At 42.2% G+C, this 26,641-nt stretch overlaps 1 protein-coding gene across 4 annotated transcripts in view; it reads left to right on the forward strand.

The window, feature by feature from the left end:
* The window catches only part of clstn1 (calsyntenin 1), a 99,771-nt gene that overhangs the window by 61,441 nt on the left and 11,689 nt on the right, over nt 1–26,641 (forward strand). For 2 of the 4 annotated variants that reach the window (XM_038822117.1, XM_038822119.1), the window contains 10 exons: nt 2,553–2,702; nt 3,014–3,199; nt 7,113–7,370; nt 9,898–10,019; nt 13,345–13,507; nt 14,395–14,445; nt 18,245–18,402; nt 21,845–21,993; nt 22,586–22,812; nt 25,858–26,028. In XM_038822117.1, coding sequence (XP_038678045.1) covers nt 2,553–2,702; nt 3,014–3,199; nt 7,113–7,370; nt 9,898–10,019; nt 13,345–13,507; nt 14,395–14,445; nt 18,245–18,402; nt 21,845–21,993; nt 22,586–22,812; nt 25,858–26,028 — 1,635 coding nt within the window. The remainder of the gene's footprint in view (nt 1–2,552; nt 2,703–3,013; nt 3,200–7,112; nt 7,371–9,897; nt 10,020–13,344; nt 13,508–14,394; nt 14,446–18,244; nt 18,403–21,844; nt 21,994–22,585; nt 22,813–25,857; nt 26,029–26,641) is intronic. The other 2 variants (XM_038822120.1, XM_038822121.1) reach the window with 1 other exon arrangement.

Raw genomic sequence — 26,641 nt, forward strand, 5'->3', positions numbered from 1 at the left:
AATTCATTTTTTTTTTCAATTAAGGGGCAATTTAGCGTGGCCAATCCACCTACCCTGCACATCTTTGGGTTGTGGGGGTGAGACCCACAGAGACACGGGGATAATGTGCCTGGGTCTTCGGCGCTGTGAGGCAGCGGTGCAAACCATTGCACCATCTTGCCAGATCTGATGCATTTGTTGTGGAATCGCTTAGCTCTGACTATTACTTGATGCTTATGCAGTTTAGCGCACAAGTAGTCCTGTGTTGCAGCTTCACCAGGTTAACATCTAATTTGTTGATATGCCTGGAGTTGCTCCTGGCACGCACTCCTGCACTCTTTGTTGAACTAGGGTTGATCACCTGGCTTGCTGGTAATGGTAGTGTGGGGGATATGCCAGGCCATGAGGTTGCAGATTGTTGTTGCAATGAATTCTGCTGCTGCTGATGACCCACAGCGTCTCACTGATGCTCAGTCTTGAATTGCTAGATCTTTTTAAAGTCTTCCATTTAGCCCAGTACCACACAATATGATGGAGGGTATCCTCAATGTGAAGACAGGACTTTGTTTCCACAAGAACTGTGCGGTGGTCACTTCTATGGCATGTGGTGCAGTGGGTAGTACTGGGACTGCGGCCCTGAAGACCTGGGTTCGAATCCTGGGTCATTGTCTGTGTGGAGTTTCCACATTCTTCCCATGTCTGCGTGGGATTAACTCCCACAGCCCAAAAATGTACAGGTTAGGTGGATTGGCCACACTTAATTGCCTCTTAATTGGAAAAAAAAATAATTGGGTGCTCTAAATTTATTTTTTTTTTAAGTGTGTTTTCCCCTCTTTTGGTTCCCTCACCATCTGCTGCAGTCCCAGTCTAGCAGCTACGTCCTTGAGGACCCAACCAGCCTGGTCTGTGGTGTTAATACCAAGCCACTCTTGTGATGGACATTGAAGTCCCCACCCAGAGAATATTCTGCGCCCTTGTTACCCTCAGTGCTTCCTCCAAGTGGTGTTCAGCATGGAGCAGTACTCGGCTGATTCATCAGGTGATGGTGGCCAGTAATCTGAAGCTATGAGACTTCATGGGGTCCAGAGTCAATTTTGAGGACTCCCGGGGCAGCTCCTATCACTCTGCTGCCATTTAGGTCCTTCCGGTGAGATAGGACATACCCAGGAATTGTGATAGTGGTGTCTGGGACATTGTATGTAAGGTTTGATTCTGTGAGATTTGATTCTGAGTATGACTATGTCAAGTTTTGCTCGACGTCTGTGAGATAGCTCTCCCAACTTTGGAACAAGCCCCTAGATGTTGGTAAGGAGGACTTGCAGGGTTGACGAGGCTAGGTTTGCCATTGCCAGTTTTGGTGCCGAGGTGGATGCCAGGTGGTTGGTCGGGTTTCATTCCTTTTTTGTGTTTTCGTAGCGGTTGAATACAACTGAGTGGCTGCGAGGCCATTTCAGAATGCGTTTAAGAGTCAACCACATTGCTGTGGGTCTGGAGTCACATGTATGCCAGACTTTTAGTTCCAGATATTTTATTGAGTTTAAATTCCGCCACCTGCCGGGCCCCTAGATCATTATCCTGGGTCTCTGTTACTAGTCCAGCGACTTACACCACTGCCTCTCCAAATGTTGAATTTTAATTTTAAAAATGCAGTTCAATTTCCCGTATAACAACAAAAGTCTGGTGTTGGGACAGGAATTAGTATATATCGTATGGGATTTGCGAGACTGTGTGTATCCCAACTGCAAGCTATGATGAGCAATCCAAGATCCCTGACAATCCAATATATGGTATTGTGCATTTCTAGATTTCTTATTCCATACCTTGTCCTTTATGAATTATTGCCTTATTGGTAGATAAACCTTAAATTAGAATATCAAAATCCATTAGGATCATCCATTTGATATGTATACAAGCTAACATGAATACTGACTTATGATCCCATGAATCCTCGGTGTGTACTAACAGTCTACAAAGATGAAAACCTTGGACGTACGAGCACTAAACTGTTAAATTTGATGTCGTGATTATTTCAAAAGTACTAAACAAAAAATCAGTTTTGATGTTGACCTAAATTTTTTAAATCTCTAATGGTTTCTGTCAGTGTTGTTATTTGGGTGCTGTTATTAGCACTGTTGCTTCACAGTACCAGGGACCTGGGTTTGATTCCCCGCTGGGTCACTGTCTGTGTGGAGTCTACACATTCTCCCCGTGTCTGCGTGGGTTTCCTCCGGGTGCTCCGGTTTCCTTTCGCAAGTCCCGAAAGACATGCTTGTTGGGTGAATTGGATATTCTGAATTCTCCCTCGGTGTACCCGAACAGGGATTTTCACAGTAACTTAATTGCAGTGTTACTTGTGACATTAATAAAGATTGTTATTATTGTTCCGGTTGGATTTCTGTGGATTTCATCATCTTTCCCAGTTTTTTTAAGGGAAAATATATATTTTGGGGGGGGGGGGGGGGGGGGGGGGAGGGAGAGGAGATGAAATATTTATTTTAGCCAAGATCAGTGCCATACATACTTTCGACTACTAAGAACTATTAATAATGTCTGTTGAACTGATGATTTTGCAGGGTATATTAAGAAGTCTGAGAAGATAAACTATAGCAAAGACCGGCAGTTCAAGCTTGCAGTAACTGCTTACGACTGTGGAAAGAAACGATCGACAGAAGATGTTCTTGTTAAGATAAACATTAAACCTACATGTAAACCTGGCTGGCAAGGTAAAAGAATTGACATGAAAACAATAAAATAATTGAAGTTGTTTGTTTGACTTTTTGACATCACAATTGTTAATCATTAAACATCTGTGCTTTAACTTGTATTAAACTTCCTGTTGAATGTAAGCTTTTACAATATAAATTAGCCCTTTCTGAAATATAATGAGTACCTCATAACTGGATTATGAAATCAAGATGGCAATACTTGAATTGAAGCAATAAAGTACGACAAAAGTGCTATTGTACATTTCTGTGATGATAATGATGCCTCTGACAGCTCAATATTCAAGGCCGTTAATGTGTTTATGATAAAGGCTGGAGCAAAAGAATTGAATATGAACCTGGCACTGGAAGCTTGGCATTGTTTCCGGCTATGCGTCTGGAGACATGTGATGAACCTATTACATCCATTCAGACAGTGGTTGAATTGGAAACAAGTCATATTGGCAAAGGATGTGACAGGGACACTTATTCCGAAAAATCACTCCACAGACTTTGTGGTAAGGCTTTTATTAACTATCTGTACAACGGTGTATAATTGTTAAAATCGCTAATCTTCCCATGCCCTATCTTTCTCTGAATAGATGCTTTGCTGAACAGCTCTGTTCCCATGGTTTTACTGCAAGTAACAATTTTTGTTTTAATCCTCTAGTTATTGTTTTAGGCCATGTAAATTTCTCCTTTGCAGCCAAAAGGAGTGTCTAGCAAACTTGACCTCCACAGGTACATCCTTATACACTCTTTAGTGTAGTTTGTTTACTTTGAAATGCAGCCCTATTGATAAAAGCAAAGCTGCTGCCTGCTTGATGCAAGTAATTTAATTGCAAACACCAAGGGCGAGATTCTCCGCAAATGTGGAGAATCGAAAAGGCTGCCGTGGGACAGGCTGTGACCCACGACAGCCTTCACGCCCACTTCCGGGGCCGTTTCTCCCCCCCCGGGCGGGGCTATGAATGCGGCCCCGTGCGTCACGGCGACGCGGCCTTGACGACGGTTGTCAAGGCCGCACGTCAAACGTCACGCCGGCTGACGCGGCCGATGATGTCGGCCACTCATGCGCAGGTTGGACAACGCCAACCCGCGCATGCGCAGTTGCCGTCTTTTTCCTCAGCTGCCCCGCAAGACGTGGCGGCTTGATCTTGTGGGGCAGCGGAGGGAAAAGAGTGCGTCTGTGGTACTGCCGTGCCAATCGGGCCCCCAGATGCCCCAAACGGGCATCTGGTGCCCGTTTCACGACGGCAGCGAGCAGGTGTGTTTGCTGCCATGTTGAAACGGGCGCGAAGGCTCGGCCCATCGGCCTCGGAGAATCGCCGCTCGCCGTAAAAAGTGCCGATTTGGGGGGGGGGGGGGGCATAGCGGGAGGGCGTGAAAAATGTCGGGAGGCCCTCCCACTATTCTCCCACCCGGCGTGGGGGGTGGAGAATCGCGCCCCAAATATTCATAGAAAATAGGAGCAGGAGGAGGCCATTCAGCCCTCCGAGCATGCTCTGCCATTCATTATGATCATGGTTGATCATCCAGCTCAATAGCCTGATCCTGCCTCTCTTTTGTTCTCTCTTCCCCTCTCTTCTCTCTCTTTCTCCTTCTCCCCCCCCCCCCCATATCCTTTGATTCCCTTAACCCTAAATGCTGTTTTAAAAAAAATAAAATTTAAGAGTACCCAATTCATTTTTTCCAATTAAGGGGCAATTTAGTGTGGCCAATCCATCTAGCCTGTATATTTTTTGGGTTGTGAGGGCGAAACCCACAAACACGGGGAGAATGTGCAAACTCGACACGGACAATGAACCAGAGCAGGGATTGAACCTGGGACCTCGGTGCCGTGAGGCAGCAGGGCTAACCCACTGCGCCACCATGCTGTCCTCTATCTAAATGCTTCATGAAAACATGCAATGTTTTGGTATCAACTACTTCCTGTGGTGACTAATTCTACAGGCCGACCAAGTTTTGGCTGAAGAAATTTCTCCTCATCTCGTAAATTCCTCATATCCTCAAACTGTGTAGTTCCGTACACCCCCAGGGGCTGGTTTAACACAGAGGGCTAAACAGCTGGCTTGTAATGCAGAACAATGCCAGCAGCGCGGGTTCAATTCCTGTACCGGCCTCCCCGAACAGGTGCCGGAATGAGGTGATGAGGGGCTTTGCACAGTAACTTCATTGAAGCCTACTTGTGACAAGTTATTATTATATTCCCCCCTCCCCCTTCTGAACTCCAGCTAATACAATACTAACTGATTCAATCTCTCCTCATAATCTTTTCTGCCATCCCAGGGTCTGGTAAACCTTCGCTGCACACTCTCTAGAGCAAGAACATCTGTCGTCCGATAAGGAGACCAAAACTGCACACCATATCCCAGGTGTGATCTTAACAGGGCCCTGTAAAATTGCAGCAAGATATCCCTGCTCCTGTACCTGAATCTCTCGCTATGAAGGCCAACATACCATTTGCCTTCTTTACCGCCTGCGGCACCTGCATGCTTACCATTAGCAACTGGTGTATGAGAGCACCCAGGTCTCATTGCGCATTTCTTCCCCCCTCCCCCGCGCTCCTAATTTATGGCCATTCGATAATTTTCCTGCTTTTGCTACTGAAGTGGATAACCTCGCATTTATCCAGATTATACCACATCTGCCATTCATTTTCCCACTTAGCTATTCAGCAAAGGCGGCACAATGGTTAGCACTACTGCATCATGGCGTTGAGGACCCGGGTTCGATCCCAGCCCCAGGTCACTGTCCATGTGGAGTTTGCACATTCTTCCATCTCTGCATGGGTCTTGCCCCACACCCCAAAGATGTGCTGTGACCATTAGAATTAATTCAAATTTTTTTTAACTATTCACCAAAGATGGACATTTAATGTATATAAAAGAGTGAACTTGCCAAAGGAAAGTTATACAATTATCCCATTTTTGTTTATGGTAGCATGATTTCAAATGTTCAAAAGTTTCTACTGTCAACCAGCATTTTGCTAACTTAATTTGGTACTCAACCAATTCTTTGTGCTGATTGGCTTTGTAAGGTTATGACATGTAGCGTGAGAGTCACATTTGTCCAGAATAAAGTTAATTAATATTCTACATTTCTGCAGTTCTAGATATTAGTAAATGTAAGTTGGTTAGTTCAATTTGAACTCTTCACACATTTTGCCTTATTCTTTATCTACTGATGTATTTTTCAGAATTTAAACGGGGCGGGGGTGTAAATATAGAAAGCTTGTGGACTTTTTCAAGTTTGAGGAAATTTATAACTGAAATTTGATAGATGTCACAACAAATTTTTAGTTCTGAATTGTTCGTACAGCCAACTGCTAAATATTGGTATTACTACTCAAACATTTAAAACACTGAATTAAGATAACTTTTTTTACGGGATTCGTTTACGGGATATGGGTGTTGCTCGCAGGGCCAGCAGTTATTACCATTGAAGAAAATTTGAACCACTACAGTCTGTGTCATAAAAACATGGTTACAGTGCTGTTGGGAAGAGAATGCCAGGTGTTTGACCTCGTGATGAAGGAATGACAATGCAAATAATAGATTGGGAAATGCTCACATGTAAAGGGACCTGGGTAGTACAGCAGTCACTGAAAGCAAGCAAGCAGTTGGGAAGGCAAATGGTATGATGGCCTTTGTTGCAAGAGGACTGAGTACAGCAACAAAGATGTCTTACTGCAGCTGTACAAGGCTTTGGTGAGACCACATCTGGAGTATTGTGTGTAGTTTTGGTCTTTTCTAAGACAGGATATACTTGCCAGAGAGGGAGGGCAGTGAAGGTTCACCAGACTGATTCCTGGGATGGCAGGATTGTCATCGAGAAGAGATGGGGTTGATTGGGCATGTTTATTTGATGTCTAGAAGAATGAGTGGTGATCTAATTGAAACATATAAAATTCCGACAGGGCTGGGCAGACTGGATGCAGGGTTGTTGTTTCCTCTTGCTGGAGGTGTCTAAAACAAATGATAGCAGTCTCCGGGTCCAGGGCAGGCTACATAGGACTGAGACGAGGAGGAACTTCACTCGGTGTGGTGAGCCCAACAGAAGGCTGTGGCCAAGTCACTGTAGATTTCTCGATTCTGAAAGTGTCGAGGGCTATGGGGAGAGTGCAGGAGTATGGTGTTGATATGGAGCAGGGTTTTCCAATCTTTTCCAGCCACAACCTTTTGACCTCCCAAGAGTCCTGACAGAACTCCCAAGAAACATTCTTATTGGAAATCTTTGAGATAAGCTGTAGATTTGCGAGGTGCTGCTAAAGAAGCCATATCGAGCTGCTGCAGGCTAGCTTGTTAACGGTATACACTGCAGCCATATTGCACCAGTGGGTCTATTTAATGTGTCATTACTAATGATTAGTGTCAGTATAAGCCTTGTTTGTGTCTCTGTAATGCATCTAATTTCAGTTCTTGATTTCAGGTGCTGCTTCTGGTACAATTGATCTCCTCCCCTCACCAAGTAGCAATACAAATTGGACAGTTGGTCTTCCCACTGATAATGGCCATGACAGTGATCAAGTTTTCGAATTCAACGGCACTCAAGCTGTGAAAATCCCAGAAGGCGTTCTGACAACAAATCTAAAAGAACCATTTACAATTTCTGTGTGGATGCGACATGGACCAGTTTCTAGCATTCATGGGGAAAAGGAAACCATCATTTGCAACTCTGACAAAAGAGGTATGCGTGAGTTTATTATGAAGTTCTCCAAACTTCTGCCATTTCTACTTTAAGACCCTCATTGGAAGAGGTAAGCAGAAGTTTAGTCAGAGGTAGATTTTAATGAGGGTCTTTGATTTTGCTTCCTTTAACTTGATACCTTTTGTTTCTGTGAAGCCACATAGGATGTTTACTTTTGTTAAAGAATTTGAGGAATGTAAGATGTTAAAAGGTCCCATGAAAATGCTAAGAGATGTCAGTTAAAGAGGAAAATCAGTGGTTCCAAGCACATTTGATTAATACTTTGTATTTTTTTTATCTAAAAAGTCAATTAAATTCAACAGCTTATGCTCATGGATGCAATCAATCATCGCACTCAGACCATTAAAGTTGGGGTGAAAAGGTTAAAATCGTGGGAACAGTTGTGATAATCTCAAAACACACTTGAGATTGAAAGCACGAGTGACCAGCAAGTGGAAAGTATCCCATTGCAATTCTGACTTGTTATGTAGGATGTGGACAGGATTTTGGGGAATCAGGAGGATTCCTAGCCTGGTGACCTGCTTTTGTAGCCATGATAGTTATATGGCCTCTCTGTTCAGCTTCTGGTCAGTGGTAGCCCCTACAGGATATTGCTACTGGGGGATTGAGTCATGGTAATGCCATTGAATGTCAAAGGGGTCATGGTTAGATTCTCCTAAGTTGCAGCAGGAACGAAGATATCAAATAGCTGATCGAGCATTTCCTCAAATGCCAGTACCAAGCCAAGAAAGCCAACTACAAGGGAATCAGACCAGCTCTTCCTCTTCCTGGATGACATTGGGCACAAAAATAACAGGCTGCAGCTAAATTAAATTTTTTTCTCCAAGGTGGCGGCGGAGAGTGGCGACCCTCTCGAGCTCTCCCTTACAGATCCTCTTCCTACATATTTTATAACTGACATTATAGTATGTTCTATAATTAATTATTATCGTATGTTCTATGCATTCCCGTATGGAGTGATCTGCTAGGACTGTCAGCAGAACAATACTCTTCACTGTACCGCTGTGCATATGACAGTAAATAAATCTAATATTACTAAAGTTGGGCTGGCATTGCAGATACTGGCACGATACTTGCGTAGTCATTTAATCTGGTATTTCAGTCTTGCATTAAGTTGGGATTCTCTTCAATAAATCATCAATTCTATTCATCATTCACAGCCCCTAGGCTAGATTTGATGTCGCACTATCTTCTACACCTCAGTATTTCACAGGGTTGATTCTTTGAATTAGCAGTTTATAATGGTCTCTGAATCATTGTGCTAAGGAAGTACGGTTGCTGTCTGGTGACCTCTGCTGGAAAGTCTGTGTATGCCTGCTGAGAACAGGAGCATGCCTGTTTGCTGCGATGCCTTCCAGGTGCACAAATGAGTGGCTATTCACAAGTTTGTAATACAATTCTATGCAAACAAATTTAAACTCCTAATTTACAATTCGTTATAACCTGAAGTGGGAATAAGTAGTCAACTGCTGGAACCAAGTAGTTTAATTGTATTCATCTGTAGACTAATACTTTTTGATCAAATGTAGTTGCAAATCCGAAAACAACTTCAGTTTACCAACCTGATCCCCTTATGCCACACACCAGCTGTATGTTTCTCCTCTCACAGCAACATGGCAGAGACTGGTGAATTAAAGGATTAGTTTGTCTGTTTGCTGTCCAGCCTGTTGTAGATCGAGATGAAGCGAAACTTGTTCTGAGGGTCGTGAATCTTTGGAACTCTCTCACCCAGAGAGCTGTGGAGGCAGGATTATTGAATATTTTAAAGAGAGATTCTTGAATAACAAGAGAATCAAAGGTAATCAGAAATAGGAGTGTGACATTGAGGCAACAATCAGTTTGGCCAGATTTAAAGATGTCGAAGGCTAATTTGGCTGTTCTCCAGAAGATGGTAGTGCTGGTTTGAATTTCTGTAAAAAGTCTGTCTGCAGAAGGGGCATCCTTAAATGGTCACAATCAGCAAATTGTGTTTAAAGCTTGTTGGGAAGAAGGAGGGATCCCAATTTGGTCGGGCCGATGTCTCAGCTGCTTGTCCTCTTACTGCAGAGAAAGCAGAATCTTGAACCCAAAGGTTGGACCAGTCGCATGACTGGTGATTCAAACATCGCTCATATTCTATCCCTCACCTGCCCTTGCACCCAATATTGCATGGCGCCCATTGTTCAGGTGCTTGAGTTTATCCAGTTGAGTATCCTAGTCTGTTGTCTTGATGCTTTGCTATTAGGGACAGGATAAGTGGCTCACTCAACCGCCCATGGCTGGATGGGTCTTTGCAGACAAAGTGTCTCCATCTCGGATTTTAGTGTGGAAAGTTGGGAGTCATCTTTTGTTGTCTACTCAAAGTCATACTTTTAGTCTGTTTTAAATAGTCCTTTTTTAAAACTTCAGTTTGGGTTTTCTAGCCAGAAAACTCTGGCCAGTTCCAAATGCTATCTTTAACAGGAATTAAAATAGTTTTTGGTACCTAATATTTAATGATTTAATTTGTTTAAAAACCATCTTGCAGAAATGAATCGTCATCACTACTCCCTTTATGTGCACAACTGTCGTCTGGTTTTACTCTTCCGTCAAAATCCTTCAGAGAATGAGAACTTTCGACCTGCAGAGTTCCATTGGAAACTAGATCAGGTTTGGCAAACCTTCATATGGCTACATGTACATTTGCAGAGTGTGAATAACACCCTGGTCAAATAGTTAAAGCTGCAGTGGTGCAATTCTATTATTCACAGTTGTATTTTTAACAAGTGGAACCCCTGTTTCATTATGCAGCAGCTGTGTGCTGCACAGAACCTCAAATATACCTGCAAATCTTGAAAAGCATGTGTTTTACTCGTGCAATAGTAGCACAATGAAAAGGCACACTTATGCTCGACCCAGTTTGGGTGACGGGCCATAGAACCTATCTATCCCTGTCTTAAAGACACTGTGACTTGGTCTCTACAGCCTTCTTCGTCAATGAGTCCTCTGGCTGAAGAAATTCCTGCTCCATCTCTGTTTTAAAGAATTGTCTCTTCAGTCTGAGGCTGTGCCCTCGGATTCTAGTTTCTCCTAATAGTGGAAAAATCCTCTCCACGTCCACTCTATCTAGGCCTCTCCGTATTCTGTAAGTTTCAATTAGATCATTCCCCCTCCCGCATGCTTCCTTCTGAACTCCATTGAGGACAGACCCAGAATCCTCAACCGCTCCTCATATGACAAGTCCTTCATTCCGGGATCATTCTTGTGAACCTCCTTTGGACCTTCTCCAAGGCTAGCACATCCTTCCTTAGATATGGGGCCAAAAACTGCTCTCAATATTCCAAATGGGGCCAGACCAGAGCCTTGTACAGCCTAAACAGTGCATTCCTGTTATTGCATTCTAGCCCTCTCGACATGAATGCTAACATTGCATTTGCCTTTCTAACTGCCAACTGAACCTGAATGTTAACCTCAAGAGAATCCTGAACTGTGACTCCTCAGTCTCTTTGTGCCTCTGAATTCCAAAGCCATTTCCCATTTAGAAAATATTCTATGCCTCTATTCTTCCTACCAAAGTGCACCTCACACATGTCCACATTGTATTCCATCTGCCACTTCTTTGTCCACTCTCCTAGCTTGTCCCTAAGTCCTTCTATGGCCTCCCTGCTTCCTCCACATAATCTGTCCCTCTACATATCTTTGCATCATCTGCAAACTTAAAAAAAAATTTGAGTACACAATTCTTTTTCAACTAGGGGGCAATTTAGCATGGCCAATCCACCTACCCTGCACATCTTTTGGGTTGTGGTGGTGAGACCCAAGCAGACACTGGAAGAATGTACAAATTCCACACGGACAGTGGGTTGGGATCAAACACAGATACTCGGCGCCGCCATCTGCAGACTTGACAATAATGCCCTCAGTTCCTCCTTCCAGATCGTTAATATATATATATATGCTGAATAGTTTTGGCTCCTGCGTAACACCACTAGTCACCAGCTGCCATTCTGAAAAAGACCTCTCCCCACACTCTGCCTTCCAGTCAGCCAATTCTCCATTTATGCCAATACTTTGCCCCTAACACCATGGGTAATCTTATTTAGCAGCCTCCTGTAAGGGCTTCTGGAAATCTAAATAAATCGCGTCTATTGGTTCTCCTTTGTCTGACTTCTCCGTTACTTCCTCAAAGAATTCTAACAGATTTGTCAGGCATGACCTCTCCTTGATGAATCCGTGCTGACTCAGTCTATTTTGCCATGCACTTAGAGTCATAGAATCATAGAATTTACAGTGCAGAAGGAGGCCATTCGGCCCATCAATTCTGCACCTTGGAAAGAGGACTCTACTTAAGCCCACGCCTCCACCGTATCCCCGTAACCCAACCTAACCGTTTGGACACTAATCCGTGCCATCTTGTATGATTTTTCTTCTGCTTTGATGCTGTCCTTGACTTCCCTCATCAGCCATGGATGCCTTGTCCTCCACTCAGCATTTTTCCTCCTCCTTGGGATGAATTTCCGTTGTGCTTCCCGGATAACCCCAAAAACTACTGTCATTGCTGTTCCACTGTCTTCCCTGCTAGGCTCCTTTTCCAATCAACTCTGGCCAGCTCCTTCCTTGTTTTTTTTTATCTACCGTCACTTAATTGTAAAACCATTACATCTGACTCCAACTTCTCTCTCAAATTGCTGTGAATTCTATCATATATTGTGGTCACTGCTCCCTAAGGGTTCCTTAAACCTCCCTAATAAAGTCTGCCTCATTAAACCCCCCCCCCCAAATGTAGAATTTCCTGTTCCCCAGTGGCTCCACCACAAGCCATTCCAAAAAACCATCTTGTAGTCAAGCTACAATTTCCTTTTCTTGGGATCTGCTACCAACCTGATTTTCTCAGTCCACCTGCATATTTATTATGTAATTGATTATAATGATTATTGTAATATTGCCTTTCTTGTATGCTGTTCATATCTCCTGATTTATTTTCTGCCCCACATCATGACTACTGTTAGGGGGCCTGTACATCAGGGTCTTTTTACCTTTGCGATTCCTCAACTCTACCCATAGAAATTCTATGCTATCTGATCCTATATTGCTTCTTACTATAGATTTAACTTCATTCCTTACTAACTATGCAGCCCAGCCCCACTCTGCCTATCTGCCTGTCCTTTTCAATAGGACACATATCCTTGGATATGTGTATCCAGCCTTAATCCCCTTGCAGCCACGTCTCTGTGGTGCCCACAACATCAAACCCACCACTTTCAATGTGCGTAAGAAGCTCATTTACCTTGTTTTGTATACGGTGCACATTTAGGTACAACACTCTCAATCCTGCGTGACCACTCCCTTCTCATAGTTGTCCCTTTTTTTTTGCTGTGCCTGAAGTTCGATTCCTGGCACTTTCCAAACTATGTTCTATTGCGTGTCTGGAACTTTGATTTTATAATTTTCCATACTGTGGAACCAGAGTTCAAATCCTGCTCTGACTGACTGCAAGTCTTTGTGTGATAACTTTCAAGAACCTTTATGATAGATGGATTTGGGCCATCCTGGTTCAATTCCCATATCAACATTTCCCAAATTTGGCATTAATCTGCAGGTCATTCACATTCACGGTGTCGCATAAAAATATCGTACCAGTGCAACCTTTTAAAGTTAGGGCTGAGGCACATTTTTGGGGAAGTCACTTTGCATATAACTAGGTAAGTTGTGGGGCAGAAAATAAATCAGGAGATAAAAGTTGTATCAGAATTTTCTCCCATTCCTGATGCTGTAAGTGTTCAAGCAAGCTGCTAATCTCAGTGTGGAATAGATGTCTTTGTTTAGAATATTCTAATGCAGCCAAACTCGACTCGTATTAGATGCTAATAGCTTAAAGCTACTTGATAGATTTCGATGAATATCTTAATTCTGTAGATTTATGCTTTGTTAACTAAATTTGCTGATCAGGTACAACACACTTTCTGCTTTAATGTTACCGTCCCATATCTTGTAGGTGTGTGATAAAGAATGGCATCACTACGTGCTAAATGTTGATATCCCAACTGTGGCCCTATATGTCGATGGAGTATCATACGATCCATTCCTAGTTACTGAAGATTATCCCTTGCACCATTCAAAGATTGAAACTCAATTGGTGGTGGGAGCATGCTGGCAAGGTAAAGTGGTATAAATTGCATTTGTGTGTCAGTTACGGGCGGTAGAATAATTAGGTCAGTACTATATTAAACTCTGGACTTTATTTGTTTTTAAAACCATGCTTCAGAAACTTTCCCCGGTGTGACTGTGTTTTAAAGATAGATTTCGCGTGACAAGGGGTGGGGGGTAGGTGAGAGTTGTTGCCTGGGGAAGATGGTTAAACTTGTTGAATTCGCCCTGAAAAACTGATGACCCACCTTTTCACAGGCAATGGTTGTAGCAGCAATTGGACCTTGAAGAACAATTAAATGGCGTCCACTGTCAGTCTAAAAAAACATTTCAAGGGGCGTCTCGGCTGTCAAAACATATTCTCGGCTCTTTGCTGACATTGCTGTCTGGACCCAGAGTTTGAAAAGTATTGGTGCAGTGTTTGTGGGTGATGCACAAGGACCGGATCAAGCTCAGCTGTGATTTGTCTTCCTCTGCCCCCTCCCCACTCCGACATTGTTGAATTGCTTGCTAATCATTGTTCTGTAAGGTGACAATTGACCAGCCACATAGCTGAAATTGCAGATAGCTTCTCGACTTCTTGAGAGGGGAGGGGGGGGGCATGCTTTTACAGCACTCTGCCCTGAATCCATACCCTGCCCCCCAAAAAAAGAGGCAGCAGCTAAAGAACTGGGAACAGAATGGGAGAGAGAACTGAAAATTGTTGCCATGTAATGGGACAAATATTTTCTGCATTAATGAGAAAGTAAATTCAACCATTTCATTCTGTAGTTTAGGATTGCCAGTAACCTCCTTTACTAAGGATTTTTCCATTATCTTGACGTGCAATTAGATTCCCCGATAATCATTTGGTCCTTACCCCTATATTTCCTTTTTCTTTTGTCTTACTTTTCTACAGAATATACAGGAAGCGAAAATGAAAATGAAACTGTGACTGAAGCCTATCCAGGTTGCTGGGGGTTTCCCTCCTGTTTATTTCCAGAATTGGCATGAAATGTTCATGATATGTTTTATCCACTTTGGCTGCATCATACACTGCTTCACTTATTTCTGCATTGTGCTACCAAAATTGTTTTATTTTTTGAGAGCATGGGGTGGTTGTGGACATGTGGTTTATTTGTGCACGCTAAATGACAGTGAGGTGGTTTTGAGTAGAATGACATCGTCTAGGAAAGCCTTATATTTAATAGGGCTTTTATTTTCATGTGAACAGTTCCAAATTGTTAATATTTTGGTGCTTTAAATTTGACTTTTAGGTTTAAAATTGCAGAAAGGTGCATTTTTGATTGTATAATTTGGCTACGCAGACTTTGGGCATGCTCTGTTATTAGCTACCTTTCTGAATTTGCAATAACCTCTACTGTATTAAGGTAATGAACTAGATTTATGAAGCTAGTGTGCCAGCAAAATACTTTTTTATCTGAGCACATTTAGTTAACTGAAATGAAAAAAAAATAAACCTCCCTCAAATATTGGGGAGCTGCAGAACCAGTGAGATTGAGAATCCCATCTTGGGGTTTATGTGTGGGTGTGGTAGGGTGTGTGAGCTGGTGGTGCTGTTTTTCTCTTTTTCTGTATATACTTTAAAATGCCGCAAATAAAAGTATTTTTAAAAAGAGTGAGAATCTGAAAGAAATAGAATCAGTTTTTTTAAAAAGTAGTGCTGGAGAAATTAATGGGGCTGAAAGTTGGTAAATCTCCTGGGCCTGATGGTCTACATCCCAAAATGTTGAAAGAAGTGGCTGAAGAAATAGTGGGAAGCATTGGTGATTGTCATTAAAAAATTCTGTAGATCCTGGCACAATACCTGCAGATTGAAAGGTAGCGAATGTGGCCCCACTGTTGAAGATCAGATGGGAAAGAAAGAAAGCCAGGAACTACAGGCCTGATAGCCTGACATCAGCAGTAGGGAAATGCTATAATTATTTTAAAGGATGTGATAACTGGGCGTTTAGAAAATTATGGTGAGATTGGGCAGAGTAAGCATGGATTTCTGAAGGGGAATTCATGTTTGACAAACCTGTTGTGGGACGGCACGGTGGTGCAGTGGTTATCACTGCTGCCTTGGCACGAGGACCCGCGTTCCATCCCGGGTCCCTGTCCGTGTGGAGTTTGCACGTTCTCCCCGTTTCTGCGTGGGTCTCACCCTCACAACCTGCGGGGTAGGTGAAATGGCCATATCTTTTTATTAAAACGGTAAAAAAAAAAATCTACAAGGCCAAACAGTACAAACACTAATTTTGTGTTGGAGAAACAGGATATCCTCCCCTCAGTACTAATTTAATTTGGGGGGGGGGGGGGGTAGAAAGAGGGGAAATTGGGTACCTGTTGACATTTTTTGAGGATATTGCCAGCAGAATCGATGAGAGAAAACCAGTGGATTTTCAGAAGGCTTTTGATAAGGTCACACAGAGGAGGTTCATAAACAAATGTAGATCTCATGGGATTGGTAATTACTGACATGTGTTGAGGATTGGTTAACAAACAGAAAACAGTAGGGATACGCTGATCATTCTCGGGTTGTCAGGCAATGACTAGTGGGATACTGCAAAGGTAAATAATTGGACCCTAGCTGTTATGATTTGGATGTGGGATCAAATCTAATATTTCCAGATTTGTTGATGACACAGACCTAGGTGGGAATGGGTGTTGAGGATGGTGATAAGATGCTTCAAAGTAATTGGACGATAACATGGCAAGTGGACAAGTGGAAAAATGTGAACTTATCCACTTTGGCAGCAAAAGCAGAAATGTAGAATGTTTCTTAAATGGGAGAGATTGGGAAATGTTGATGCCCAATTTGTTCTTGTTTATAAATCACTGAAAGCTAACCTACAGGTGCAAGAGGTAATTAGGAAGGCAATTTGTATGTTTGTCTTTATTGCAAGGTGGTTTGAGTGAAGCAATAAGGGAGTCTTGCTGCAATTGTATTGAGCCTTGATGAAACCATACCTGCAGTTTGTTCTCCTTGCCATTTGAGGAATATACTGGCCACAGGGAGTACAACAAAGATAATTCCAGGGATGGTGGGATTATGCTATGAGGAAAGATTGAGTTTCTAGAGTTTAGAAGAATGAGAGATTATTTCATTCTCTTACAGGGTCGACAGGGTAATTGCAGGGTAGATGTTTCCCCTGGTTGGGGAGGTCAAGAACCAGGGAACCACAGTTTGTTGGAGGTTAGGGCCACAATACGGAATTTCTTCAGTCAGAGGGCGGTGAATATTTGGAATTCTCTATGCCAGGGGGGCTGTGAAGGCTCAGACATTTTGAGTATATTCAAAGCAGAAATCAATGGATTTCTAGATACCAGTGGCATTGAAGGATATGGGCATAGTCTAGGAAGATGACACTGAGCTAGGAGATTAACCATGATGTAGCTAAATGTCAGAACTGGCTTGAGGGACCAAATAGCCTGCTCCTCCTATGTCTTTATATTTGTAACATTGTACAGTGAATAAGTGTTTTCTGAAATTACTCTGGCATAGCTGTATGGGTCTTTTCTGGTCTACTGTGTTGAAAAGACCTGAAAAAATGTCATTGTCTTTATCTTAAAAAAAAACTGTAAATTTAGTGCAAGAAATGGTTCACCTTAAATTTGGCATTACTGGGGTGACACGGTGGCACCGTGGTTAGCACTGTGCCCCACGGTGCCGTGGACCCACATTTGATGCTGGTCGCTGTCCACGTGGAGTTTGCACATTTGCCCCGCCATGGGTCTCGCCCCCACAGTACAGATGTGCAGGGTAGGTGGATTGGCCACACTAAATTGCCCCTTAATTGGGGAAAAAGAATAGGGTACTGAGAATTGATTTAATTTGCCATTACTGAAAGGCAGAAGAGACATGCAACAGGAATATGTAAGATCTGACTCCTGCACAGGGGAGTGAAGTTCGTTTAGATGGGAATCAAAGTCCGACAATGCCAGAAACCCTGTTCTGATTACATTAAACAGGCTTAATCCAGCCAAATGCCCTGGAAAGAATCTCAAACCGACAGCTGAGGTTTTTTGGCAAAATAGGTAAGGGTACTAGAAAGCTATTTTAGTTCTCTATAATTGTAAACAAAAATATTTTCTAGTTCCCTGGCGGAGTTTTATTTAAAAAAAATAAATAAATAAATTTAGAGAACCCAATTATTTTTTCTCCAATCCACCTAACCTGCACATCTTTTGGGTTGTGGGGGTGAGACCCACGCAGACATGGGGAGAATGTGCAGACTCCACACGAGCTGTGGCCCAAAGCAGGGATTCGAACCCGGGTCCTCAGCGCTGCAGTCCCAGTGCTAACCACTGCGCCACATACCGCCCTGCCCGGGGGGGGGGGTTTAAATTGGAAATACTATATAATCTTTTGCTGGCTCACTGGGTTGAATGGCTCTCTTGTGCTGTACTGTTCTATGATGAGTCTTAGTCAGTCTCTTAATTTTTGGCAAGTAGTATAGCTTTATTCATAGTCCTGTACCACCTCACTGTACTGAAGAAAGCTGGTGCAGCACGCCCTCCACCCTATTCCTGCCATTTTCATAACGTTTATTGACCACAGTGAAGTGCTGCATTTTTCCACATCCATATGCATGAGGGCAAGTTCCCTACATCAAGTCATCTGTTATGCACATGTGAAGCCAAAAGCTAATCCTGGAGAGAATGGAAGTTTCACTAACCTGCATGAATGCACGGACATGGCAGTTATAAAAGAAGGCTAAACATAAAATGATGGCACACATTTATGTCAAATTTTCTTATTTCAGGAGGTGAATTTCGCATGTCTCAGTTCTTCCTTGGCAATCTAGCTGGTTTGATGATTAGGACTGGCAAAATTGAGAGCAAGAAGGTGATTGACTGCTTGTACACGTGTAAAGAAGGATTGGATCTCTTGGATTCTGAGAATCTTTACAAAGGCGTGATGGTAAGGGAGCTGTTGACTGTTTTCCTCATGTTTCAGTGTGAGGCATCATCCAGTTGTGCTTTCTTTCTCAGAAATAAAGAATTCCGGCCTGATAGGCTAATCTCATCCTTATTGGCTAGTTTTTAACTTCAAGTGAACAGCTCATTCTGGGATATGATTTCAGAGGCACAAGCTGCCCATTGATGCCTTGCAGAATTTACTATTTTTGGTGTGCAAGCCTGATGTTGAGAAAATCAGCTGGGTTGACCTTCATGACTGCACCCAATTTTTGCCTCCAGGCATATGCTTTCTAAAAGGGGTTTCCTTTTAAAGATTTTCCCAGAAAGTGACAGCTCGATGATGAAAATTCTCAGGTAACAAAATTGTATTTTTTTATTCTAACCTGCAGATGTATTGATTACACCTCCTCCTGGTTATCACATGTCCTGGTCAACTGTTACAAAGCCTAAATCCGCTTTTAACTCCAAAGAAGCCAAACAAAATACCCACCATTTTTGCTCCTTTTGAGACACCAGTGGGCTACAGCTGGTTGAAAGCATTTGGGATGTTGAGTCATATTTTTATGATAACCTTGTGCAAAAGAAATATGGTGAGATAAATTAAAGGACCGTTCTCAACTGCATGTTGTGATTTATCTAATCAGTGTGATATAGTGATGGTTGACCCAGGTGCAAGTTATGTCTTTGCATAGCTCCAAATAAGTTCTTGAAGCTATTGAGTAGACGGTGCAATGGACCAGTACTGATAGTCAGTACTGATAGTTACTAGTTACTAGCAGTAACCCTGTGCATCATTGGTTTCTAAGCTTCAGCTCTTAGAAACCTTGCCTATTCTGTCTGAATTTGGGCAAGTGCAATGTACCTCTGAGTATATGAACAGTTTGATTTGGACAATTTGATTTGGACAAGTTGAGTGAGTGGGCAGATGCAGTGTAATGTGAAGAGATATGAGGCTATCCATTTTGGTAGCAAAAACAGGAAGGCAGATTATTATCTGACAGAGAGGAGAATGTGGAATGAGACTTGGGTGTCCTCGTACACCAGTCACTGAAGATAAGCTGCAGCAGGCAATAAAGAAGGCAAATGGTATGTTGGCCTTCATAACGAAAGGATTCGAGTACAGGAGCAGGATGCCTTTCTGCAATTTTACAGGCCCTTGGTGAGATCACATCTGGAATATTGTGTGCAGTTTAGATCTCCTTATCTGAGGAAGGATTTTCTTACTACAGAGGGAGTGCAGCGAAGATTTACCAGACTGATTCCTGGGATGGTAGGACTGTCATATGAGGAAAGATTGAGTCGGTTAGGATTATATTTGCTAGAGTTTAGAAGAATGCACGGGGAGCTCTTAGAAACCTAGAAAATTCTAACAGGGTTAGACTGGGTAGATGCAAGAAGGATGTTCCCGATGGTGAGGGAGTCCAGAACCAGGGGTCACAGTCCAAGGACATGGGGTAAACTATTTAGGACTGAGGTGAGGAGAAATTTCTTCACCCAGAATGCATGAGCATGTGGAATTTGCTACCACAGAAAGACGTTGAGCCAAAACATTGTATGTTTTCAAGAAGGAGTTTGATGAAGGAGTTAGATGTAGCTCTTGGCACTAAAGGGATTGGAGGATATGGGGGGAAAGCAGGAGCAGGTTACTGAGTTGGATGATCAGCCACGATCATAATGAATTTTAAAAAAAAAAAAAAATTTTTTTAGAAACCTGCACATCTTTGGATTGTTGGGGTGAGACCCAGGCAGACACGGGGAGAACGGTCATAATGAATGGCGGAGCAGGCTCGAAATGGCTTACTACTCCTATTTTCTATGTTTTAGGGAAACGTTCCATCTGTTGCTGAGGTTTCAGCTGCTTATTTTAGAAATGATTAAAGCCGTAATTGGGTTTCAATGTATATCAGACATATTACTGACAAAATATTTTTATGGTGGGTGTGACTTTAAAACTTGACAAAATTTCCTCATTTATCTGAGTTCTCCGATTTAAACTGATATTGCTAATTTCAACATTTGTTTTGCAAATGCTGCTGCAAATAGTTGAGCGTTTAATGGGACCAATGGTTATGGGGAGAAGGCAGGAGAATGGGAATGAGGAAAATGTCAGTCATGATTGAATGGCGAGCATACTCGATGGGGCAAGTGGCCTAATCCTGCTCCTATGTCTTATGGTCTAATAATGTCTCGTGACTGCTCCGAATCACAATCTGGCTTTGCCCACACCCGAGTAAACATATCTTGCATGAAAGTGAGGTCCGTTTATTTAAATAATTAGGTGTCTTTTCTTAAAGAGCATTAAAGGTTGTAGGGAGGCCACAATTTCAGGGCCAACTGATCAGAGTTGCTGACATTTTGTTTTAACAAAATGTGCTTCTTATATTTAGTAAAGAAATTACAATGAGCTCCAGATAAATCACAAAACACTGCATGTGTATGACTATGTAAAGTTGCTACAGAACAAAAGCTTAAAACGGGGACAAAGGATAGGAGAACTAGGAGAAATATACAAGCTATTGTAACCCCAGTTACTGTAATTCCAAATAGGAATTTTCTCGAGTCAATTTCAGAATCGGCTTCCCCCTACATTTCAGAACCCGCTTCAACATTAGTTTTAGACTTTAAAAAGACAACTAGTTCAAGATATGTTACCAGAAACCTTCCAGCTTTGCAATATTAACTCTACAATTGTTAACTACAAAGCAACAGTTTGAAAACAGTCAGCAAAACTCAGACACATCTGCTTATTAGCATTTATGAATCTGGAGGCACTCTCCACATGTATTTTAAACTGTTTGGAACGCTACAATATACTTTACAATAGAAAAATCATGGAACTCAGATGAAATCTGTCATTTTCAGGTAATCAAGCACTTCATAAAGTAAGTGGTTTTAAAACGAGTGGTTATGAATTTAAACAGTTTTGCAATCATCCGGAAACACCCGCCTTATGGCCTATTGTCGTCTTCAGAATTCTTCATTATTTGATCGCAATTATCATTTTTAAGTTAAGATTGCAACGGGGAAACAATTTATTTTTCATATATTGCAACAACCCTGCTACAAAGAAGGCGCTGAAAGAGTTGCTGACATTTCAACCAACATTTATTTTGGTACCATGATGTTCAGCAGCCTTTTGCAGCAACCATTTACGATGGGTGCAGATAAACTGATTAGCATCTTTAATTAGCCGCAACACTAATGGGAGCAGTCTCATTTGCATTGTAAGCGGCGCATTGATGAGACTTGAGCACAACTAGCTTACTGCCCACGTTTCCCTGCGCTCGGGTACTGTGGGATTTTGTGGAACTCTCGGGGTCCAAAATGCTGTATTGTAGAGCAATGCAGTAAATCTCTCGGTGCAGTCAAACAGATCTTAGACCGACATTGAAAACCATCTGTGAAGCAAATTGAGGATGGTTCAATAAACTTTTATTTTATAGGTTCACTTCAATCCCACCCAGTCGATGCTCAGCATGGAAGGGGATGACATTGAAAACTTTGACAAGACTATGCAGCATGTGTCATACCTTAACTCTAGGCAGTTTCCAACACCTGGAATCAGAAGATTGAAAATCACCACTACTGTGAAGTAAGTCGGATAATTGAAATTTCAAGGCTGACATTTAAGGTTTAATTTTTTCAAGTTTTATAAATTGAGTACCCAATTATTTTTTCCCAATTATTTTTTCCCAATTAAGGGGCAATTTAACATGGCCAATCTACCTAACCAGCGCATCTTTGGGTTGTGGGGGTGAGACAGACACGGGGAGAATGTGCAAACTCCACACTGACAGTGATCCAGGGCTACAATTCAAACCCGGGTCCTCAGCATCGCAGTCCCAGTGCTAACCACTGTGCCACATGCCGCCCTAATTTTTTCAATAGTTTAGGCTGCCAATTATAATTCAGTGGATGAAGGTTATAGTAGCCACGGATTTTATGCAAGTTTTGAATGAATTGTAGGCAGCTGTCTTGATTCCTGTAAAGAATTTCAGCATCCACATGCAAAGATCCTGACAATACTAACCATCAGTTATCTCAACATGCACCTACCAACGTCCAGGTTTCTGAATGATAGAAAATTTTAATTGTGCGGGACAAACTTTGAAACGGGTGTAAAACACATTGTACTTGACATTCTCAAGAATGCTGCACTCAAATTATCTGTCTTTTAATTCCAGGTGCTTCAATGAAGAGACTTGCATCACAGTTCCAGATGTAGAGGGCTATGTAATGGTACTTCAGCCTGATGAACCAAAGATAAGCCTGAGTGGTATTGATCACTTTGCACGTGCTGCCTCTGAATTTGAAAGTAATGAGGGTGTTCCACTGTTCCCAGAGCTGAAGATCGTTAGCACCATCACACGAGAAGTGGAGCCTGAGGGCGAGGATGAAGATGAACCTACAGGTAAAAGCCCCATGAGTTATTAATTGTCATATTGTAGATTTTAGGCAAAACAGCCAATAGAATTTCAGTATAGGCAAGTGTGGTGTCACCAATTTTGGACGCAAGGATAGATACTTTCTAAATGGTGGGAAGCTAGAAACATTGGCGAGACAAAGGGCCTTGGAGGGTCCATGCACATGCATCATTAAAATGCTATGAACAGTGGGCTGCACGGTGGTGCATTGGTTAGCACTGCTGCCTCACGGCACTGAGGACCTGAGTTCGATCCTGGCCCCGGTTCACTGTCGGTGTGGAGTTTGCACATTCTCCCACTGAAATGAAAAATGAAATCAAAATCGCTTATTGTCACAAGTAGGCTTCAAATGAAGTTACTGTGAAAAGCCCCTAGTCGCCACATTCCGGCGCCTGTTCGGGGAGGCTGGTACGGGAATTGAACCGTGCTGCAGGTCTGCTTTAAAAGCCAGCTATTTAGCCCAGTGTGCTAAACCAGTGTCTGTGTGGGTCTCACTCCCACAACCCAAAGGTGTTCAGGGTAGGTGGATTGGCCACGCTAAATTGCCCCTTAATTGGAAAAATGTTATCGACATGCATAGAAAAATGTTAAACTAATGGAATGTCCTTTCTTTATATCTGGAGGTTTAGAATACAATTCAAAGGTGGGGTAGAAGTCAGCCTATAGTTAGACAAAGCCTGGGTTAGACACCATTGGAGTGCTGTGCAGTTCTGGGCACCACTTGTTAAAAAGGATATGTTGACCTTGGAGGGATTGCACATCTACAGGTTTACTAGAATGATACGTGGGCTCCAAGCTTTAAAATACACAATCGAGGATTCCAGGAATTTGGACAATTCAATGATGATCTGATTGAAGTTCTCAAAAGGAACTAATTAGGTAGATGGAGAGTAATTATTTTCACTGGTTGTGGAATATAAGGTGAATCACAGAATCTACAGTGCAGAAGGAGGCCACCTGGCCCATCAAGTCTGCACCTGCCCTTGGAATGAGTACCCCACCCAAGCCCATACCTCCACCCTATCCCCACACTTCCATCCTATCCCCGTAACCCCACCGTAACCCTTTTGGACATGAGGGCAATTTAGTGTAACCAATCCACCTACCCCTACAACCACCTACAATGTAGAGACATTGCCTAAATTAAAAGTCTTCAGGCCTTTTTTTATTCATGGGATGTGGACACCACTGGCTGGGTCAACATTTGTTGCCTGCCCCTAATTGTCCTTGAACTGAGTGGCCTGCTCGGCAATTTCAGATGGACAGGTAAAGGTCAACCACATTGCTGTGGGTCTGGCGTCACATGTAGGCCAGACCAAGCAGTCCTTCCCTCAAGGACATTAGTGAACCAAAGGATTTTTACAACAATCGGCAATGATTTCATGGTCATCATTGACTTTAATTCCAGATTTTTATTGAATTTAAATTTCATCATCTGCCCTGGGATTTGTACCTGATCCCGAGAGCATTACCCTGGGTCTCTGGGTTACTGGTGTGGTGAAAATATCACTGCCACCACCTCCCCAATTTCAGACTCCACTTGGGTTTCTGTGGCATAGTCCATAGGAATGTGGCGACTAGGGGATTTTCACAGTCACTTCATTGCAGTGTTAATGTAAGCCTACTTGCGACAATAATAAAGATTATTATTATAAAGGGCCAAGTCATTTACTCTTGTTCTATTCCGTTCCAATATTCCAATGATTTCTGTGTGACAAGGTTTTTATTAATTTTGTCATCTTTTTAAGCATAGAATGATAATCCAAACGGGAGTATTACTGAAAGCTCCTATCAGGGGCTTTTCACAGTAACTTCATTGAAGCCTACTTGTGACAAAAAGCTATATTATTATTATTATCAGATAGTAGTGCACTTCATCCAGATCACCTTGCTGCATTAATCTTTGTTCATTAGATTTGCATATCTCTTAATGCTGTGTCTATTAGCGAGGTCTGCTGCAGTACATATTGTGGAGAAGAGGATTACCTCTGGCAGCAAATTCTGGATTTCCACATTTAAGCGTGCGTGTAGAGATGCCAGGGGTTCCTGTCCAATTTCCTGCACAAGTGCTAATAGCCTCACCATTACTACTAGCACAAAATTAAGGTCCAAATCTTTTAATTATATTTGGTATAATGGGCAAAAATGGTGGGAAAACTGGTACTTTGGGTCTCACAGCACAAACAGCATTGGGAGGGCTGAATTATACGCCTTGCTATTACATATTGCAAGCAAAATCAAGTGTTTTACACTTTTTGGTGTGTGTAAAGGTAATTCTGAAGTGCTACTTAATCATAACAGGAAATGAGCATGACAAATGCAAAATATCAACAATTTAATTTTAAAGCTAATGAATCTTGAACAGCATAGTTTAAAAAAAAAAAAATTCCCCCTTCACTTTTCGAACTGCACCTTAATGAACAACCCTTGAGACTAAGAGACGCTTGGAGCCTTTTTCAATCTCCTGATTATTGGCAGCTTGGGAAAAGAGACAGAAACTGCATTACTCTTGATGTAACACCAAAGCACTAAATATTTTCAGAAAATTCAACATTACCATTTTGGCTCATTTTTACCCTGCATAGCTGTTAGTGAAAAGTCACCAGCTCTGCGCATTACCACACGGTTCTGATGAAACAATCATCAACCTGAACCTTAACTGTTGTTTCTCCCGCTACAGATGCTGCCAGACATGCTGATTATTTCCAACATTTTCTGGTGCTATTTAATCTTTCCACATTAGTTTGACCTGTGTTGCCAGTACATAAATCACATGTGTTTCTGTGCGGCTTCTTCCTCTTCCAGCTAATTCAAAAGCATGGCATATGGAAAATCAGCTGGTGTAGGTTTTCCAACGTTGGCAGTATTGCAGTAGAATTGAGTTGTCCTGTCTAATTGAATGCAGTTAGCAAAATTAATATTGCTGTGAGAACTTAAAAATTGACCTGCGTTGACATGATGCCTTTTCATTGGCAAGTAATCTCGACTGAACTGAAACATATTATTTTGTTAAACGGCTTTTCCAATTGCAGTCCAAGAATCTATGGTATCTGAAGAGATCATGCACAATCTGGATACATGTGAGGTCTCTGTTGTTGGAGATGAGCTGAACTCAGAACAAGAGAGCTTTGAAGTTGATCCATCTCAACTCCGACAAAGGAGTATAGAAATGAGCAACTCCTCTACCGGGATGACTATCACAGGTGAGTGTTAAAATGTGGGATGCTTTATAAATGTGTCACAGATATGTGGAGCAAGTATTGGTAAAAGCATTGTCTTATACATAGGTTTTTAAATTGAGGCCATTCATGTCTATTGAGTTTATGTGCATTTCCTGTTAGCTTGTGGCTGCTGTCAAGTAAAGAGTCCAGAGTTCTGCTTTCCCAAACACTCTTTTCCTTGAACATACTAAACAAAACTCTTATCACCACACCACACCGAACAAATGCCACCTGCAACCCCTTTACATATCAGTATCAATTATTGGATACTTAACATCAATGAGACATTTAATGGGAATGTCTCTTAACCTATTCCTTAACAGTTCCTAAAGGCCATTAGATTTCTGCTTGTTCATCAAGCCTCTTTGTTTATTTACTTACCAGCATGTTCATACTTCTGTCCACCAGTGCTGCCACGTTTCCTTCGGAGTAGAGAAATTTATCTTTCAGAAGTCAGGATAGGGGTACTGGAGAAATGACCCGTTGTTCCAGGAAAGTTTCAATACATAAAGTATGAAAATCATTCTTTTTGTGATGGTATGCTTTTTGTGAGGGGCCCAAGGACATTTTACTAAAAACACATTGGAAAGGGGGA

This window comes from Scyliorhinus canicula, chromosome 16 (assembly GCF_902713615.1).
Source record: "Scyliorhinus canicula chromosome 16, sScyCan1.1, whole genome shotgun sequence".
NCBI lineage: Eukaryota > Metazoa > Chordata > Chondrichthyes > Carcharhiniformes > Scyliorhinidae > Scyliorhinus > Scyliorhinus canicula.